Below are 18,504 nucleotides of genomic sequence, written 5' to 3' on the forward strand. Positions count from 1 at the left end.
TTGGCCATTTGTATATCTTTTGGAGAAATGTCTGTCCAAATCCCTTTTCCATTTAAAAAATGTATTTATTTATTTTTAACTATTGAGTTGTAAGAGTTTTTTTATATATCCTGGATTTTAGTCCCTTATCATCAGATATATGATTTGCAAATATTTTCTCACATTCTATGGGTTGTCTTTTCACTTTCTGTTATTATTTTTTAATTCATTGAAGCAGAGTGCTTTTTCTGTAGCCCCACTATAGGGGCACGGGGAAATAAATAAGGTCAAAATGGAAATGCCCTGCTGGTGTTCCTGTGTCCAGGTTTGAGGACACAGAGGCAAGATTAAGATGTCATAAGAGAGGGAGGGCCAGTTATCTAGATACAATGGTACTACTTTATTTCAGTGTTTAAGGTGTTTTCTGAAACGATTTGATGAAAGTATTGTAACTCTCTTCTTGAGAAGGCACTGATCACAAAGAAGTGTCATTCATGTCCAGTTTGTGATTATAACTCTCTTAGGAACTTAGATTATTGGGTGTGTGTGTGACATCAGCTATGCGTTTGTGTAAAATGCCTGCTGTGGTTTACTTAAGTAAACTCCTGCCTATGGTATTCTACCTGCAGCAGTTGTCTAAATGTGTTTTTTTCCCCGCTGCAGTTAAAAATTCAAGATGTCCATTTGCGCTTTGAAGATGGTATTACCAATCCTTCCCATCCTTTTGCGTTTGGCGTCTGCATTAAGAATGTGTCCATGCAGAATGCTGTGAATGAGCCTGTAAGTATGAAATACGACTGCAAACTGGGAAGAAAGCACTCGGTCTGGAGCATTTAGGGCTCTGCCTTGTGTCCTTTTGTGTTAGGTAAATGAGATCACGATCTTCTTCTCCATGTTTTTTTGGAGGGTGTGGATGTCTCTTGTCTCATTTGCTGAAATAGGGAAACAGTTAATTTCTTCTGACCTGTTCTTATTTCATTCATCCATTAAACGTTGGCACATTTTGTACACGAAGAAACCGAGGTGCAGAAAGGATCTTATCTTTGATTTTCTTCTTACATCACATGCACTCTTGGGGTACGCTCATTCTGTTTCATAGTTTCAGCAGCCACCTGGGAATATTTGTCGATGGCGCTCGCATCTGGAAGGGCCATTCTCCACCCCTCTTCTGACCTTCAGATTCAAGGTCTCTAACTACCTATGGGACGCCTCTGTGGTATTTAGGCTCGTTATAATCAAAATGATCCCATTATATTCCACCTGCCCATTTCACTCCCCTGAAACCAACTGTTTTCCTTTATTCTCTAACATGTTACTGAATGTTACAAACACACATATGAAAACTGACATCGTTAGAGCCCTTTTATGTGCCAGGCACTGTTCTTAGTGCTTTACATGATGTACCTCATTGAATTCTCAGTAGCTTCCACCACTGTCATCCTTGTACTAGAGCCGAGGACGCTGAAGAGCAGAAGAATGAGTGAGTGCTGGAGTCGGGTCTTGACCCACTGAACCCAGGTGGACCGGCTGTAGATCAGGGGTTGGCAGACTGTGGCCTGGGGGCCAAATCGGCCCCGCCTGTTTTTGTAAATTAAGATTTAGTGGATCACTGCCAGGCCCGTTCATTTACATGTTGTTTAGGCTGCTTTTGTGCTGCAGTGGCAGAGCTGAGTAGCTGCAGCAGAGAACGAATGGCCCCCAAAGCCTAAATATTTGCTCTCTGGCCCTTTACAGAACAGGTTTGCCAACCCTGCTTCAGAGCACGTGTTCTTACCCACGACGCTAGTCCCTAGAAGCCTGCGCTCATCCCTTCACTTCTTATTCCTCACTTTCCATATCCATTTGGTCACAACGTCCTGCCAGTTTTTCCCGCAAAATGTCTCAAATGTGGCTCTTACGCTTATCTGCACTGCGACTGTCTGAGTTCAGGATCCTGCCAGCCTCTGCCTTGCTCAGTAAAATCCTGACTTCCATGACCTCCTCGCTTCCATCCTAGGCTCTTGATTCGCTCTGTGCCGGTGCTTCTCAGCCTTTCCCACGTCACGGCACACAGAGAAGGATGATGGTGTTTGTACAGGACACTGGGGCAGATGGATGTGGCCGCTTGGGGCTGGAGGTGCTTAGCTCAGAGTAACCAAGTGCAGCGGACGCTCGGACAACACGGGTTTGAACTGTGCAGGTCCACTTAGACGCACATTTCTTTCACTAAATACATACCACAGTATCGCACGATCCTTGGATGTAGTACCTCGAATACGGACGGCTGACTATAAAGTTACATGTGGATTTTCCACTTCGCGGAGGGTCGGCGCCCCTAACTCCCACGTTGTTCAAGGGTCGCTGTATTCCTAAAATGTAACTCGATCCTATAAACTTGCTCATTATCTTGACACACTCATGACTCCGTAGGGGGAAAGCTCCACTTTGCACTGTTGCTAGAGTTCTGTTTCTAAAACCCATACCGGATCCTGGTGTGCATGCCTGCATCAAAACCCTCAGTGGCTCCAAGCCCCTTCAAGTATGACATCCAAACTCCTTAATATGACAGACTTCTTATTGTATTTGTTTCCTAGGGCTATGATAACAAATTACCACAAACTAGGTGGCTTAAAACAACAGAGATTTATTTTCCTTAGTTCTGGAGCCTGAGTCCAAAATCAAGGTGTTGGTAGGGTTGGTTCGCCCTGGAGGCTCTGAGGGAGAGACTGTCCCATGCCTCTCTCCTTGCTTCTGGTGGTTGCCTTGGTGTTCCTTGGCTTGTGGATACATCACTCCAGTCTCCGCCTCCATCTTCATATGGCCTTCTTCCCCATGTGTCTGTTTTCTCTTCTTATAAGGACACCAGTGATTAGATTAGGGCCCACCCCAATCCAGTATGACCTCATTTTAATTTGATTACATCTGCAAAGACCCTATTTCCAAGTAAGGTCCCATTCACAGGTTTTGGGACGACATGAATTTTGGGGGGTGCGGGGGGGACTATTCAACCTAGTACACCTAGTAACGTTCCAGCCTACTTTTCTCAACACTTAACTAGCTCCTCACTTCAAATGTGTGTCCATACACATGAGCCGATACTGCCCCATCCCTGAGCACAGTGCCCCAGTTACAGAGATGTGCTCGCCGTCCTCTGCAGCTGTCAGGTCTTTTGTGTTGTTGGCCCCACTCCTTGAAATGTGTCCTGGTCCCTCCCTCCCACCCTTTGTCTGAAACGTACACATCTTTTGATATTCATCTGCACAGTGACATTTTCCCTTTGTTTGCTTATGGCATCTCATATATTCTTCCTCTGCTTCCCTCTGCTTAATTAAAATTATTTGCATGTTTGTATTTCCAGTTAGTTAGATTCTGAACTCTGTAACCATGTTTTCATTCAGTTTTGTATCCTCAGCACCATGCAAAGCGCCCGGTGCATGATTCTTCACAAATAACCTGTTGAATGAATGGATAAATTTGTGAATGAAGAATCATCTTGTTTTCTTCCCTGTCTTCCCTCAGGTACAGAAATTAATGCGGAAAAAGCAGTTAGATGTGGCAGAGTTTAGCATCTATTGGGATGTCGATTGCACTTTATTGGGGGATTTGCCTCAGGTGGAGTTACAGGTATGATTGTGGCAGGGCTTTGTTATAACACAGCACGGTAGTAAAGTGGTGTAGGATCGTTGCCACATAAGGTTTTGTTCTCTGCATCTCTGTTCCCATTTCCACCCCCTCTCCCTGCATAGGCGTTCGCCCTCGAGTATGTATGCTTGAGGTACTTGCTATGTCTGTAACTCTGAACAATATATAGGGATTTGTGTATGTTTTACATTTATAGTGTATTATTGATTTCTTTGTTTTCTTTTTTTCACTTAAATCTCTGTTTTTAAGATTGATCAGTATTGCTGCTTATACTTCTGATTCATTGCTTCTGACTATTACATGGTATTCCACTGCAAGCACTTGACATATTAGCATTCTCCACTCTCTTAGCCCCCAGTGTACTAAGCGTCCAGATTTTTAACGAATGAAGCACCAGATCTGGTTCTTAAAGAAGAGCTTTCTTACAACATTTTATGTTGAAATTTCACCTTCGGTGGCATTCCTTTAAGAAATACTTAGAAAGTCATTATAAATCATTGGATATAAAGTATTACTGTTTGTGAAGGATATCTTAAAAAACTCAGTTTAATCTTTTTGTAAAGAAATTGTAGGTAGTTTAAGTGAAATGGAGGAAAAGGACTCATATTTCCCTCAACCACGGTTATATTTGGCTTGCATGCTATTGTGCAGAATGGTTTTTGTTTTGCTAATTTGATTAAATAAATGCGGTGCATCCATACAGTAGAAGAGAATGCAACTCTAAAAATAAAGGCAAAGATCTTCATGATGAATACGTAATAGTCTCTAAGATACAGTATTAAGTTTAAAAAACCAAGATAAAAGAGCATATACACTATTTGTGTAAGAATGGTTTAAAACACCAGAAAATTAGCATTTGGCTGACTATGTACAGAATGCTTTTGGTGGAGTACATAAGCAACTGGTGTCATTGGTTGCCTGTGAGTAGGGTAACTGGGTGGCTGGGGGATGGGAGTAGGAAGGAGAGATTGCACTTTTTTTGCCTTTTAAATTTTAAACCACGTGAATGTATTACCTAATGTATTACCTGTAAGAAATATAAGTAAAAATTTTAAAATGCTAGAGAGCTTTAGATTCCCAGTTTTATCCTGCTTTTGGTTTCTGATATAATATGCTGTAGATTAGACAGCATTCCAACAGGTGACTTGATCCTGAAAACATTTGCTATGATGACAGCCATTCTTGTGACACTCAGGAGGCCATGGACAAGAGCAAGGAGAGTCGAAACCATCACTACATCTTGGAGCCTGTGTGCGCGTCTGCTCTTCTGAAGAGAAACTGCTCTAAAGAGCCTCTGAGGTCTCGGCACACTCCCCGTATTGAATGTGATATTCATCTGGAGACCATTCCCTTGAAACTCTCTCAGGTTCCCTGTTTCTCCCTGTAACTATCGGACTGGTAACTGGGGTGAAGGAGGCGTGTTGATAGAAGGGTCTGGATACTTTGAGGTCCCCTCGTGGGAAAGGAAGTGTGCGTGAGACCAGGCTGTGGTGGGTGCAGAACCCACTGTCTTTATACAGTCGGATTGGGTGGGTCTCAGGTTAGTTTTGATATTTTAAGTGCTGAACAAAGAGTACAAGAGAGACAGTAAATTTACATACTTTACTGACTGTTCAGAGAGACGTGACACTTGGTGCTGGAGTTTAGTCTTGCAGTTTGCACTGGATTTCAGCTCAGTGGGTTGACTAATATGACTTGTTCCTGTGACGTATATGTCTTAACTGAGCAAAAGAAACAAACCAATTCTAACCTAGTGTCTCTTAACCTCTAATAAAAGTTGCAATACCGGCAAATCATGGAATTCCTCAAGGAGCTGGAACGAAAGGAGAGGCAGTTGAAGTTCCGAAAATGGAAACCCAGAGTGGCTGTATCAGAGAAGTAAGGCTTGTCAATTAAGTGTTGTGTCTGAAATGCATTTTCTAGCATGTTCTTTTTTTGTACCTAGATCAGAAATATGCCTCACTGTCTTTTACACATGGTTGGAGATAAAAGTACAGTCGACTTTTCTGGGCTTTAAAATGCCATTTCTGTTGTTCATCATCATTGACATGCTACTGTATATCTCTTTGGTGTCGCGGGTTTACTCTTAGGTCGAGTGTAGTGGAATTCAGAAGGTCCTCTCAGCCTCATTTAGTAAGGAGACTGGCGTTGCTCTGGTGGGCTCTGATTGTGTGGTAAATACTTTGCAGCACTCTTGAACCTACTTCCCTGTGTCTTCTCTCCTAAGTTGTTTGGTCAGCATTTATATGGTACACTTGATAACATCTGTAGCAAAAATAAATCTTTTTTATGTGGATGTGCTAAACTTGACGAGTCAATATATTAAAACTTTTTTTAGATGCTGTGTATTTCCAGTCTTTCTTGAAATATTCCATTTAAAATCTTTAATAGTCAAATCCTTGCTGATTATCTTACGATGGTATTTACTGTATAGCCACCACTTGATTTTCTGTGGGAGGGGCTGATGTTATGGGTGATTCAGACCAGTTGAGTCACGTGTTATAATCGGCGCATAAACTGAGGATCCAGTAGATTAACTTTCCCCATATGTTGAGTTAGCCTAATATTATTTGAGTTTGAGGCATAAACAGATGGCTGACAAGAGAAGAGATGTCTCAGAAGGGGAGTGGTGTGTTGTGGATTGCTCTGGGTCGATAGCATTTTCATCGCTTTTATTGTAAGTAACTGGATGGTTATGAACTGTTTCAGCTGCCGAGAGTGGTGGTATTTTGCTTTGAATGCCAACCTGCATGAGATCCGGGAGCAGAGGACGCGCTGCACGTGGGACTTCCTGTTGCGCCGGGCCCGCGATGCCGTGTCCTACACTGACAAATACTTCACCAAGTTGAGAGGAGGCTTGCTGTCTGCAGACGATGAGGTGAGGATGCTGTTGTCTCTCATGTCTCGTCTCCAGTCGGAGGGTAAGGGTGTCTCTCAAAGGCTGAAGAAAAGGGGACCTGTGAGGAAATAAAGTCTTTGTTCGGGATCATAGTTTTACAGGATAAAGTCGGTCTTATTAGGGTGAGAGCTTCTTGGAAGGCCCGGCTTTGCCTTGGCAGGAAGCATCTTCCACCTTCTGTTGCTTGAGGAGAGCTGGGCCATGGGGTGGAGGAGGAGAAAGGGGCTGTGGTCCTGCCAGGCCTACCCACCCCCCGCCCCCCCAGCTCTCCGTGTGGGGCCCAGAGAGACATTCCATCTAGTCACTCAGGTCTCTTCAACACCTGATCCTAATTCTTTTCCTGCAAAGTCTATAACTAATCCCTGTGGACTTTGGCCCACATTTTCCCTAATCCCAATTGACTTGATTGACCTTGGGGCTTTGGAGGTAGAGGCTAGGCCGAGGGTGTGAAGTAGGGGTGAAGGCAAGCTTCTGTTTTAGTTACCTGCAGGACCAGAGACCCTTAGAACCGGCAGTCCTGGAGCCCTGGTGTGAAGCTCCCTGCCGGCTCTAGTCTGTCTGCCTCTGTCTCCTGGGGGAAGGCAGTAGGGAGTGTTTCCTCCTTGATTTGTTGCGGTTTTGTGAGCATCAGTTTTTATAATAGCAATTTAGACTGTTGCCGGTATTTTGGCTCGCGTACCATCTCTTAATTCACTCTTTCTTTAGTAAACCCTTCTAAGCTTCCCTTTAGCACCTGTCTTAGCTCGGGCTGCTATAACAACGTGCCACAGACTGAGGGGCTTAAACAATAGACATTTATTTCTTACAATTCTGAAGGCTTGAAAAGTCCATGATCAAGGTGCTGGCAGATTCGGTTCTTGGGGAGGACCAACCTCCTGGCTGGTGGGCAGCCGCTTTCTCACTGTGTGCTCACTTGGCCTTTCCTGGGTAGAGAGAGATCTGTCCGCCTTCCCCTTCTTATAAGGGGACTAATCCCATCATGATGGTTCCATCCTCATCACCTCTTCTAAACCTGTTCACCTCCCATGGGCCCCACCTTCAAATCCCATCACATTGGGAGTTAGAACTTCAACATATGAAATTTGGGGGGACACATGCAGCCTATGGGAACACCCCACTGTGGTAACCAGTGGCAGTGCTGAACCCCTGGGTGTTTTCACCTCTTCTGCCGGCACCCCGGGCATGACCCGCTCAGTTTGCTAGTGCTTTTTTCACCAGTGTCAGGCATGGTTACTGACATAGAAACCTTATGAAAAAGGTGGAATAAACCAGACCTTTTATTTTGGATAGTTTTCTTAAAGGCACAGGCAAAGACACGGAGGGAGAGAAAAATCTAAATTACAACTGAGGTGAGCAAGTAAACACATATAATATCCTTTCTTAATCATAGCGTATAAGAAACAGCTTAGGATAGGTACCTCTGCTTTCTTTTACATCTTTGCATGTAGCTGGCCACCACTGTTCTTTCCTAACTAGCATGAAACAAATGAAAATGACCACTTCCTTGGTAATGGCCCATATGAAACATAAAGGAGCTGGAGGCCTACACACTTACTCTGTAAACTTGGTCCTCAGTTTCCTCATCTGAAGTGGGAAGAATAATAACTAGCCACCGACTTGAATCAATTGAGGTAACGCATGTGAAGGCACTTTGTAAACCACCATTGCTGTGCAAAGATGGGATACCCTGGCAGCACATGTTCTTCATTTCCCATTTTCAACTCAGTACTGTGTCTGCTCCCTCTGTACTTACCATTAGTCTCATCTCAGAGACCAGGTAGAATCTATCAGCGTTATATGGAAAAGCTTTTTAAACAAGAAACATAGCAATTATGGAATTAACTGTTTATCTTCATTGTTTCTTGGCCTTCAAAATGTTGGGAAACGTTGGAGGCCAGTTGGGTTCCTTCGCAGTACTGGACTGGTTCGTGAAGGTGTCCGGTTTCTCTGGAGCTATAATACCTGTTTTGTTTGTTTGTTTTCACCCAAACAGGAGGAAGTGTGTCGGATTGAAGAGGAACAGAGCTTTGAGGAATTGAAGATTTTGCGTGAACTGGTTCATGAACGATTTCACAAACAGGAAGAACTGGCAGAGGTAGGAAATCCTCTGTGAGAAGATGTGTTCTGACCCAGTAGGCTCTGAGTGCCTCTATGGGCAGACAGAGAATAAGCAGCGGTGTATCACTTCCTGTTTCTGTCTTCCAGTACTCATATGTGCTCATTTTTGATTGACACAGAGCTTACGAGAGCCTCAGTTGTATTCTCCGGGAGAGTCTCCTGGAGACCCAGAACCCAGTGGAGGCAGCGGGATGCTGCAGTACCTGCAGTCCTGGTTTCCTGGCTGGGGCGGCTGGTATGGGCAGCAGAGCCCTGAGGGGAAACCAGTCGAGGGCCTGACTGCGGAGCAGCACGAACACTGGACTCCTGAGGAGATCCTGGGTAAGGCAGGGCTGGCCTTTACTTGCCCTTCTTGGCTATAGTGAAAGGAGACACTTGGTTCATAATTCATCTGTTATTTGTGAAATGGCCCATGGTATATTTCAAATAAAAAAAAAGTAGAGGGACTTCCCTGATAGTGCAGTGGTTAAAAATCTGCCTGCCAGTGCAGGGGATACGGGTTCAATCCCTGGTCTGGGAAGATCCCACATGCCGCTGAGCCACTAAGTCCGTGCGCCACAACTACTGAGCCTGCGCTCTAGAGCCCACGAGCCACAACTACTGAGCCCGCATGCCACAACTACTGAAGCCCGCATGCCTAGAGCCCGTGCTCGACAGCAAAGAGAAGCCACCTCAATGAGAAACCTGTGCACTGCAACGAAGAGTAGCCCCCGCTTACTGCAACTAGAGAAAGCCTGTGTGCAACAACAAAGACCCAACACAGCCAAAAAAAAAAAAAAAAAAAAAAGGCATTAGTAACAGTTTGTCTCATGTTCATAGAGGCAGAGAGAGGAAGTTTCGAGAGATACTTGTTTGCAACTCCATTACTGAATGTGAATATTAATATGGTTTCAGATCTATCTGAGTGGCAGTGATTGTAAGAGAATTAAATCTGAGCAAGTTCAAAAGTTTTAAACTCTGAGGCTTGACTACCAATCCGGAGCCACCCTTTACACCCAGGCTGTCCAGTATGGTAGCTGTAGTCACAAATGGCTATTTAAATTTATTAAACTAAATAAAAAATTCACTTCCTCCGTTGACTTGCCACATGAGCCACGGTGCTCAAAGCCACTTGTGGTTAGCGGCCACTGTGTAGGACAGTGCAGTGTAGGACGGTGCACTGTATTGGGCAGTGCTGCCTTATACTGTACTTTATCATGAATTTGGCATCGTCCTTCATTTGACAATAGGTTGATCAGGGCCCTTATAAAACAGTTAGGGTCGTTTCACATTGGTGAATAAAACAGTCACCCATGACTTTGGAGTTCTTCCCTAAAAGGGGGGAAAATAGTTAAGTAATGTCATAGTGACCATGATCAGTGCTTTTTAAATTTTCCCATGTGTTTTCTTAAAGTCTTTTCTTCCTCACATTTAGGCTCTGAGGAGTTTTTTGACCCCACTGCAGACGCCTCTTGTATGAACACGTACACAAAGCGAGACCATGTCTTTGCCAAACTGAACTTACAGCTACAGCGAGGGACCGTGACTCTGCTGCACCAGGAGCAGGGAGCTGCCCAGATGAATCAAAGTGCTTTCATGCAGCTTGAGTTTTCAGGTATTGCCCCCAGAGAGCCACCTGATGCTCTGTATCTCTCTGGGCACGAGTGTCCACTTGAGTCTCATTATTTGCAGTAGTTATGTTCTAGAAAGTTGCGTGAATACTGAATCCAAGCTCTGAGGGGAAACACAAGGTTAGGTGCCTGCAAGCCTCTGGTCATCACATTCGTCAACGGATCAGTACATAACCTTGTCCTATGAGTGTGTGTGTTTGAAGACACCTTATTTAATATATGTTGTTGATTCATTAATTGAACTCATGGCCAGCGGCGTGTAACTCATGCCTGAGTGAAGCTTATCTACTACATGTATTTCCTCTGTAAAGCACAGCACTTCAGCACTGTGCTTGGGGACCCTTTTAAACAGCGAAATCACCAACAAACAGCACAAAAATGCAAAAAACTGGCACTAAATAGACCACACAAGGACACTTGTGTGAGCTAAAACAAGAAGGCAGAGAGCATTGCCATGTTCAGCTTCAGCTGGGAGCATGCGCTTCAGGTGACTCGAATTTTTGGCTGCTCTGCATGTGTCCGCAGAGTACCGTGAGTATTATTTTGGGGTTACAAATAAATTTTAGTGAATAGGCAAATTTGTAAATACGGAGTCTGCGAATAATGAAGATCAACTGTATTTGACTTCTTTTTGTGAATTTGAATTAAAGGTATGTAAATAAATACCCAGATGTTGGTTTTCTCTTCTCACAGATTTATTGCAGTTCATAAAATAGCCAGTTATCTGTGGCTTGTCAGTAGTTTAAAGGCAAATGACCAAAAAAAAAAAAAAATCCAGTTTGTTTTTGACTTTATAATCTTGAGAGCTGAGAAATCATAAACTTAGTGTGAACTAGCAGATTGCTTGAATTTAATTGTAAAGTGCTCTGGTTAAAATTCATTCTGTTGGGAAACTTCTAATACTCCTTATAGATTTATATAGATAGACATATAATGTGTAGATAGGGTTATTTTGTTCGAATTTCAAGGAGAAATAGTTCATGATATCTGATAGTCCTCTGTAAAATATTATATCTTATACTTTTAAAATAATTAAGGCTATGATGGCATAGTATAACTCCTAACATTTATTTTCTGTAGGTGTAAAACTTCTAGCAGAATCTCTTCCTCGAAGAAACTCCTCCTTGCTTTCAGTCCGGTTGGGTGGATTATTTCTTCGAGACCTGGCCACAGAAGGGACTATGTTTCCTCTTCTGGTCTTCCCTAATCCAGTACGTACAGCAGTGGGATGGCTGATTCATCCAGGGTGTTGGTGAATTGTGGTCTGTTTTAGGCAACAAAAGTAGTATTAACTTGATTCATTCTGACATTTGAACATTTTGAGACAGGCTGATCAAAATCAAATTGGTGTTAGATAAGTTTTTTGAATTTGTCAGAGAGCAAGTGTTGGTGGGATTTATGGCAGTGCCTTCTTCCCTCCCTGTGTTATAGCCACCTTGGAATAGTTGCTCTGATTTGGAAGAAAATGCCATCAGCACCACTATTTTCTGCATTTCAAGGTCAATGTTGAATGTCCTCTGTATCCGACAGTGATTTTCATTCATTCTGACCCTCAGTCACTGATAGGATGTCTCATGTTTCCAGAGTTACAAAAGAACCACCACAAGTTTTCTCTATAGGTGTAATTTTTTATATATAATATTCTTTTTAGACTAGAAGATCTTTGATCTTACTAAGTTGGCAAAGAGATGGTCAGAAGAGTTGAATCTTTTTTTTTAAAATAAATTTATTTATTCATTTATTTATTTTTGGCTGCGTTGGGTCTTTGTTGCTGCGTGCGGGCTACTCTTCTTTGCGGTGTGCGGGCTTCTCATTGCGGTGGCTTCTCTTTGTTGCAGAGCGTGGGCGCTAGGCACGCGAGCTTCAGTAGTTGTGACACGTGGGCTCAGTCGTTGTGGCTCACGGGCTTAGTTGCTCCATGGCATGTGGAATCTTCCCGGGCCAGGGCTCGAACCCATGTTCGAGCCCTGCATTGGCGGGCAGATTCTCAACCACTGCGCCACCAGGGAAGCCCAGAAGAGTTGAATCTTTAGCCCTTTATTCTTCCCATAATGTTTTGGCATGGGACACTGGGGAGAGCGTGGGTGGGCAGAGTGAAAGTGTGAAAAGCTGTACACACTCAATCCTTGTTGAGCAGTCGTTCATTAAGTGTGCTGAGTGCAGAGTAGCGCACTGCCCGTACCAGGCTGGGGAAAGGCACAGACTGGAGGGCTCAGCCTGCAAGTCCACAGTCCCCTGGTGTCAGACGAGTTTTGATTTTGACTGTGCTAAGCAAGAGTGATGCCAAAGGGTAAGACGTGAGAGAGCGTGTGCACAGTGAATTGGTCCCTCTCGCCCTGACCTTTTTGCATTTTGTGTGTGTTTATCAGCAAAAAGAAGTTGGCAGAGTCTCACAGTCTTTTGGACTCCAAACAGCATCTGCAGACAGAAGCGATCATTACCCTGGTAAATTGTCATACGTTCTTAAACTCATTCTTCAGAATGTGATGATTATGGATCAGTAGTCTTGGTCAGCAGAGAGGGAGTGTGTCCTGTCTTGTGCCCAGTGGTTTGCCATGTGGATCCCTGTCTGACTTGGAGACTGCCTCGTGCCCTCCCTCCACCCAAATGTGACTGGGGCAACTCTCAGGCCTCCGGGTCCTGGGTTACGTGATGGGAATGAGTCCAACAACCTGGTCTTGAGGAGTCCTGTTGACAATTAGTCAATCCGTATTAGGTTCTCTGTTTTATAAGATTTTCGTAAATGAGAACTAATTGGAAAATAATTGAGAAAATGTCTTTTTTTCCCGGAAGTCCTTATCAGTTATCAAGAATAAGATGATTGTTTTGCTGTGTTCCATTTTCTTTCTCTGGTTCTTTCCTTTAGCTGCAGACCCAGATGACCCAGTTTTTGAGATGCTATATGAGAGAAATCCAGTGCACAGCCATTTTGAGAGGCGGCTAAATGTCAGCACGAGGCCCTTGAACATCATATATAATCCCCAGGCTATTAAAAAAGTAGCAGACTTTTTCTACAAGGGAAAGGTTCATACCTCAGGTTAACTTTTTTGTTTGTTTGCTCTTATGTGACTTTCTAAAGACACGTTTCTTGTCGTTTCTGGGACAAGGGGTATTATACATTCAGGTGACCTGGTAGTGTTAGAAAAGGCCTGCAGAGTAAGTGGATAGGGTTGTCCTTAGTTTCTGAATCAAAGTGGATGTCCTTGGAAGGTTACTCTTCCAAGAGGAATCAATAGCCTTCATATTTTCTCTTTCTTTGCCTTCATTTAGCATGCATTTATAATACTTTCCATTCCATGAGGACAGTGATTTCCTTGGCTACCCAGGATATTTTAGGCCAGAGAATTTAGGAGGAATGTTCAATTTCCTCCTAGATGACAAGATCAGTGGTTTGTTTTACTTGTTTCATGCAGCATTAAATATTGCAAGGTTCACCATTGCACTCTCCTGTGTCATCATTGATTTACTTAGGCCTTCCTTTGTTCCCAAAAAAGATTTGAGACAGTACGTGCAGAAGAAGCACTTCTATTTGACGAGGAAGTCAGTAAAACAATGGTACTTCCCTGAATGTATCCCATCTCTCCCTCTTCATAACAATTGTTTTAGTTTTTGGTCTAGTTTTTTGAGTCTTTTCATTTAAACAGTGGCCATAAATATCTTGGCTTCATTGCTCTGTCACTGATAGAATGTAGAAGGCATATACAACTTCTAAATTCCAATTGCTCTTTCAATGTAATATCATGCTTTTAAGAATTTTGAAATACAGTTTGGAATCTTTCAGAAACTGGTTCTAGAAATTCTAGTAACTTAGGTATCCTTCCCTCACACACTGCCTTTCTCCACGTGGGTGTTTGGAAAGGCTGTGCCTTTCTCGCCCACCTTCGCCTCATTCCTGTCACCCTGTATGACGCCGGCTCAGGCTGGAGTGAGGCACTGTTGTTGTACAGACTGTTTTCTAGCTTTGGTGGAAATCCCTGGTGACAGTAGATGTTGCAGTGCTTTCTTTCACCCAGCCATTTGAAAATTCTGACTCTCCTGTATATTTCCCATCTTGCAGGTTTTGGTTATCAGTCTGAACTGGAGTTGAGAGTGGCTGAAGCTGCCCGAAGACAATATAACAGACTGAAGATGCAGACCAAGGCGGAAATCCGACAAACTCTTGATCGTTTGCTAGTGGGTGATTTCATTGTAAGTAGGCGTAATAAATACTCTTTTTGGGGGGCGGGGAAGAGGAAGGCGTTCTTTTTAAGTTCTTCACCTACATAGATAGACATGGTTGTATCAATTACACTGATTAAGTGAACTGAATCTAGGAAATACTTATCAGTTAGCAAAAAATAAAATCCCATGTCTTGTACTGTCAGGGTTTAATAAATAAAAACAAATGACTGAGACGAGATCATATTTCTTCCTTGTACCCATCTTGGAACAGTCTCAAGACTCGTCTTTGTTCCGTTTTCTAGACCTGACATTTTGTAAATATTTCACTTAAGAACACCCCCTTTCACATACTGTTATCAGAAGAAAAACAATTAGAATGATGCCCCAGTTTTAATTCCTGGGAAGGATGGTCACTTTGTGATGCTAAGTGACCAGCTGACACGAGGATGCCGTAAGTAGAAAGGGAGAGCCCAGGACCATCTCAACAGTCCAGCAAAACTGGGTTTCTGAACATCAGACACACAAATAAACTCAAAGTGGATTAAAGACCTAAATGTAAGACTGGAGACTATAAAACTCTTAGAGGAAAACATAGGCAGAACACTCTGACATAAATTGCAGCAATATCTTTTTTGATCCACCTCCTAGAGTAATGAAAATAAAAACAAAAATAAACAAATGGGACCTAATTAAACTAAAAAGCTTTTGCACAGCAAAGGAAACCATAAACAAAACAAAAAGACAACCCACAGAAAGGGAGAAAATATTTGCAAATGAAGTGAACGACAAGGGATTAATCTCCAAAATATACAAACAGCTCATGGAGCTCAATATCAAAAAAATGAACAACCCAATCAAAAAATGGATGGGAGATCTAAACAGACATTTCTCCAAAGAAGACATACAGATGACCAAAAAGCACATGGAAAGATGCTCAACATCACTAATTATTAGAGAAATGCAAATCAAAACTACAGTGAGGATCACCTCACACCGGTCACAATGGCCATCATCAAAAAAATCTACAAACAGTAAATGCTGGAGAGGGTGTGGAGAAAAGGGAACCCTCCTACACTGTTGGTGGGAATGTAAATTGGTACAACCGTTATGGAGAACAGTATGGAGGTTCCTTAATAAACTAAAAATAGAGATGCCATATGATCCAGCAATACCACTCCTCGGCATATATCTGGAGAAAACCATAATTGGGAAAGATACGTGCACCCCAGTGTTCATTGCAGTGCTGTTTACAATAGCCACAGCATGGAAGCAACCTAAATGTCCATCAGCAGAGGAGTGGGGGCTTCCCTGGTGGTGCAGTGGCTGAGAATCTGCCTGCCAGTGTAGGGGACATGGGTTCGAGCCCTGGTCTGGGGAGATCCCACATGCCGTGGAGCAACTAAGCCCGTGTGTCACAACTGCTGAGCTCTGCGCTCTAGAGCCCGTGAGACACAACTGCTGAGCCCACGTGCCACAACTACTGAAGCCCACCTGGGGCCCGTGCTCTGCAGCAAGAGAGGCCACTGCAATGAGAAGCCCGTGCACCGCAACGAAGAGTAGCCCCTGCTCACTGCAATTAGAGAAAGCCCGCGCGCAGCAACGAAGACCCAACACAGCCAAAAATAAATAAATAAATTTTTAAAAAAACACAAAAAAATAGAGGAGTGGATAAAGAAGATGTGGTACATACATACAATGGAATATTACTCAGCCATAAAAAAGAATGAAATAGTGCCATTTGCAGCAACATGGATGGACCTAGAGATTGTCATACTGAGTGAAGTAAGTCAGACAAAGACAAATATCATATGATATCACTTATATGCGGAATCTAAAAAAATGGTACAAATGAACTTATTTACAAAACAGAGTCACAGATGTAGAAAACAAACATGGTTACCAGGGGGGAAAGGTAGGGAAGAGGGATAAATTGGGAGATTGGGATTGACACATACACACTACTATATATAAAATAGATAAATAAGACCTACTGTATAGCAGAGGGAACTCTACTCAGTACTCTGTAATGACCCATATGGGAAAATAATCTGAAAAAGAGTGGATATATGTATATGTATAACTGATTCACTTTGCTGTATACCTGAAACTTATACAATATTTTAAATCAACTATACTCCAATAAAAATTTTAAAATAAACCCAAAAAAACCAAAACAAGAAAAAAACTGGGTTTCTGACCCTGTGGCCTGGAGGTGTGCTGCCGAGATGCGGCAGTAGGTGGAGCAGTCAGTGTGGCTTCTTCGGAAGGTGCAGAGCCAGCTGGGAGTGTAAGGCATGGCAGCAGTGTTCAGAAGAAAACATTTAGGGGTAAGTAGTGTGGGCCGGAGAGTTTGTCCTGTTTTCTGTTTTTGTTAGTGTTTTAACACAAATTACAACATTTAGTACCTTCTGATTATCTTAGACCAAGAGGTTTCTTTTTGATCGCATTTATATAAATCAGCTTTTACTACATATAATTTCCTACACGTAGCTTTTACTACGTATAATTATATAAATTAGCTTTTTACTACATATAATTTTTTTTGATAGCATTTATATAAATTTGCTAATTTTAGTCACAGGGAAGAACTGTTAACAAATTCATGAGCTGGTCTATTTTTTATATTTCAAATGTCAAAGCTTATGTTTTCCACTAAGGTATTTTGGCCTGAAAGTTCATGGTTAGCAATATCCATGAATAAATAAAAATATTTGGATTTCTACTTTTATTTGAATTGTATAACTTCTACAGTACTTTAAAGTATTAAGTCCTATACATTTAGAAATAAGACCTTTCTTAAACCATTGATCATCAAAATCAAAGAGCAAACAACCCCCCAAACCAGTAATTTGCCAATTTTTTTCTCCCACTTCAGACATTTGCCTGTGGTAATGTCTCAGATCGTTAAACATTTGGATCCACTTTTGTTTTAAACATTTTGCTTTACTATCAGAGACCATTATGTCATCCTGTGACCCTAGTGTGGCTTTCTGGAAGCCTTGAGCCCTAGCTGATAAAGCTGCCCACTGTCAGCAGTTGCAGTTCAAGGTTATTTAATTGTCATTTGTTTTATTTTTACAGGAGGAGAGTAAACGGTGGACTGTGCGACTAGACATTTCTGCCCCTCAGGTGATATTTCCTGATGATTTCAAATTCAAGAATCCCGTGTTGGTTGTTGTGGATCTAGGCAGAATGCTCTTGACCAATACCCAAGGTACAGTGTGAGTGTGAAGTAATGAAGACATGTCGTGGTAGATTGATGTGTCTCTGTGCTAAACCAAGTAAAGCTTAAAAAAAGGGGTATTTAACATCTTGTAACTCCAAAGTTCACTTGTTACTTTTTTAATAATAGCTTTATTGAGATACATTTGAAAATGTAGAATTCAGTTGTCTTTTGTATGTTGGTAAAATTGTGCAACTCTCACTGTTATCTAATTCCAGAACATTTTCATCATTCCCAAGAAGACAGTCTAAACCCATAAGCAGTTATTCTCCATTACCACCTCTCCGAGCCCTTGCTAACCACCTATCTTTCTATCTCTGTGGATTTGCCTGTTCTGAACAGTTCATGTGAATAGAGTCATATAATATGTGGTCTTTTACGTCTGACTTCTTTCACTTGGCATAGTGTTTTCAAGGTTTATCCACGTTGTAGCCTGTATCAATACTTCATTCTTATTTGTGACTGAATAATGTTCCCTTGTATGAATATACTACATTTTATTTATCCATTCATCAGTCGGTGGACATTTGGGTTGTTTCCACTTTTTGGCTATTATGAGTAGTGCTGGTATGAACATTCATATAGTAGGCTTTTGTGTAGACATATATTTTCAGTCTCTTGGGTTTGTTTCAGTGTAGAATTGCTGGGTCATATGGCAACTCTGTTTAACATTTTGAGGAACTGCCAGATTCTAAAATGGCTGCACCTTTTTACTGTCTCACCAGCATTGTATGAGAGTTCCAGTTTCTCTACATCCTTGTCAACGTTTGTTATTATCTGTCTTTTGGATTATAGCCATTTTTATGACTGTGTAGTAGTATCTCACTGTGGTTTTTATTTGTATTTCTTGTGTAACGTTTTGTATTTTAATAAACATTACTTCTCAGTACATA

General features: G+C 42.3%; 1 protein-coding gene across 8 annotated transcripts in view; it reads left to right on the plus strand.

The window, feature by feature from the left end:
• Positions 1–18,504, plus strand: part of VPS13D (vacuolar protein sorting 13 homolog D) — a 246,652-nt gene that overhangs the window by 14,257 nt on the left and 213,891 nt on the right. For all 8 annotated transcript variants that reach the window (XM_057535232.1, XM_057535241.1, XM_057535246.1 and 5 more), the window contains exons 6-18: positions 643–759; positions 3,478–3,582; positions 4,796–4,966; positions 5,378–5,478; positions 6,310–6,478; positions 8,493–8,594; positions 8,737–8,938; positions 10,032–10,211; positions 11,308–11,438; positions 12,597–12,672; positions 13,094–13,264; positions 14,285–14,415; positions 17,470–17,602. In XM_057535232.1, coding sequence (XP_057391215.1) covers positions 643–759; positions 3,478–3,582; positions 4,796–4,966; positions 5,378–5,478; positions 6,310–6,478; positions 8,493–8,594; positions 8,737–8,938; positions 10,032–10,211; positions 11,308–11,438; positions 12,597–12,672; positions 13,094–13,264; positions 14,285–14,415; positions 17,470–17,602 — 1,789 coding nt within the window. The remainder of the gene's footprint in view (positions 1–642; positions 760–3,477; positions 3,583–4,795; positions 4,967–5,377; positions 5,479–6,309; positions 6,479–8,492; positions 8,595–8,736; positions 8,939–10,031; positions 10,212–11,307; positions 11,439–12,596; positions 12,673–13,093; positions 13,265–14,284; positions 14,416–17,469; positions 17,603–18,504) is intronic.

Source organism: Balaenoptera acutorostrata, chromosome 1, assembly GCF_949987535.1.
Source record: "Balaenoptera acutorostrata chromosome 1, mBalAcu1.1, whole genome shotgun sequence".
In the NCBI taxonomy this organism is placed as follows: domain Eukaryota; kingdom Metazoa; phylum Chordata; class Mammalia; order Artiodactyla; family Balaenopteridae; genus Balaenoptera; species Balaenoptera acutorostrata.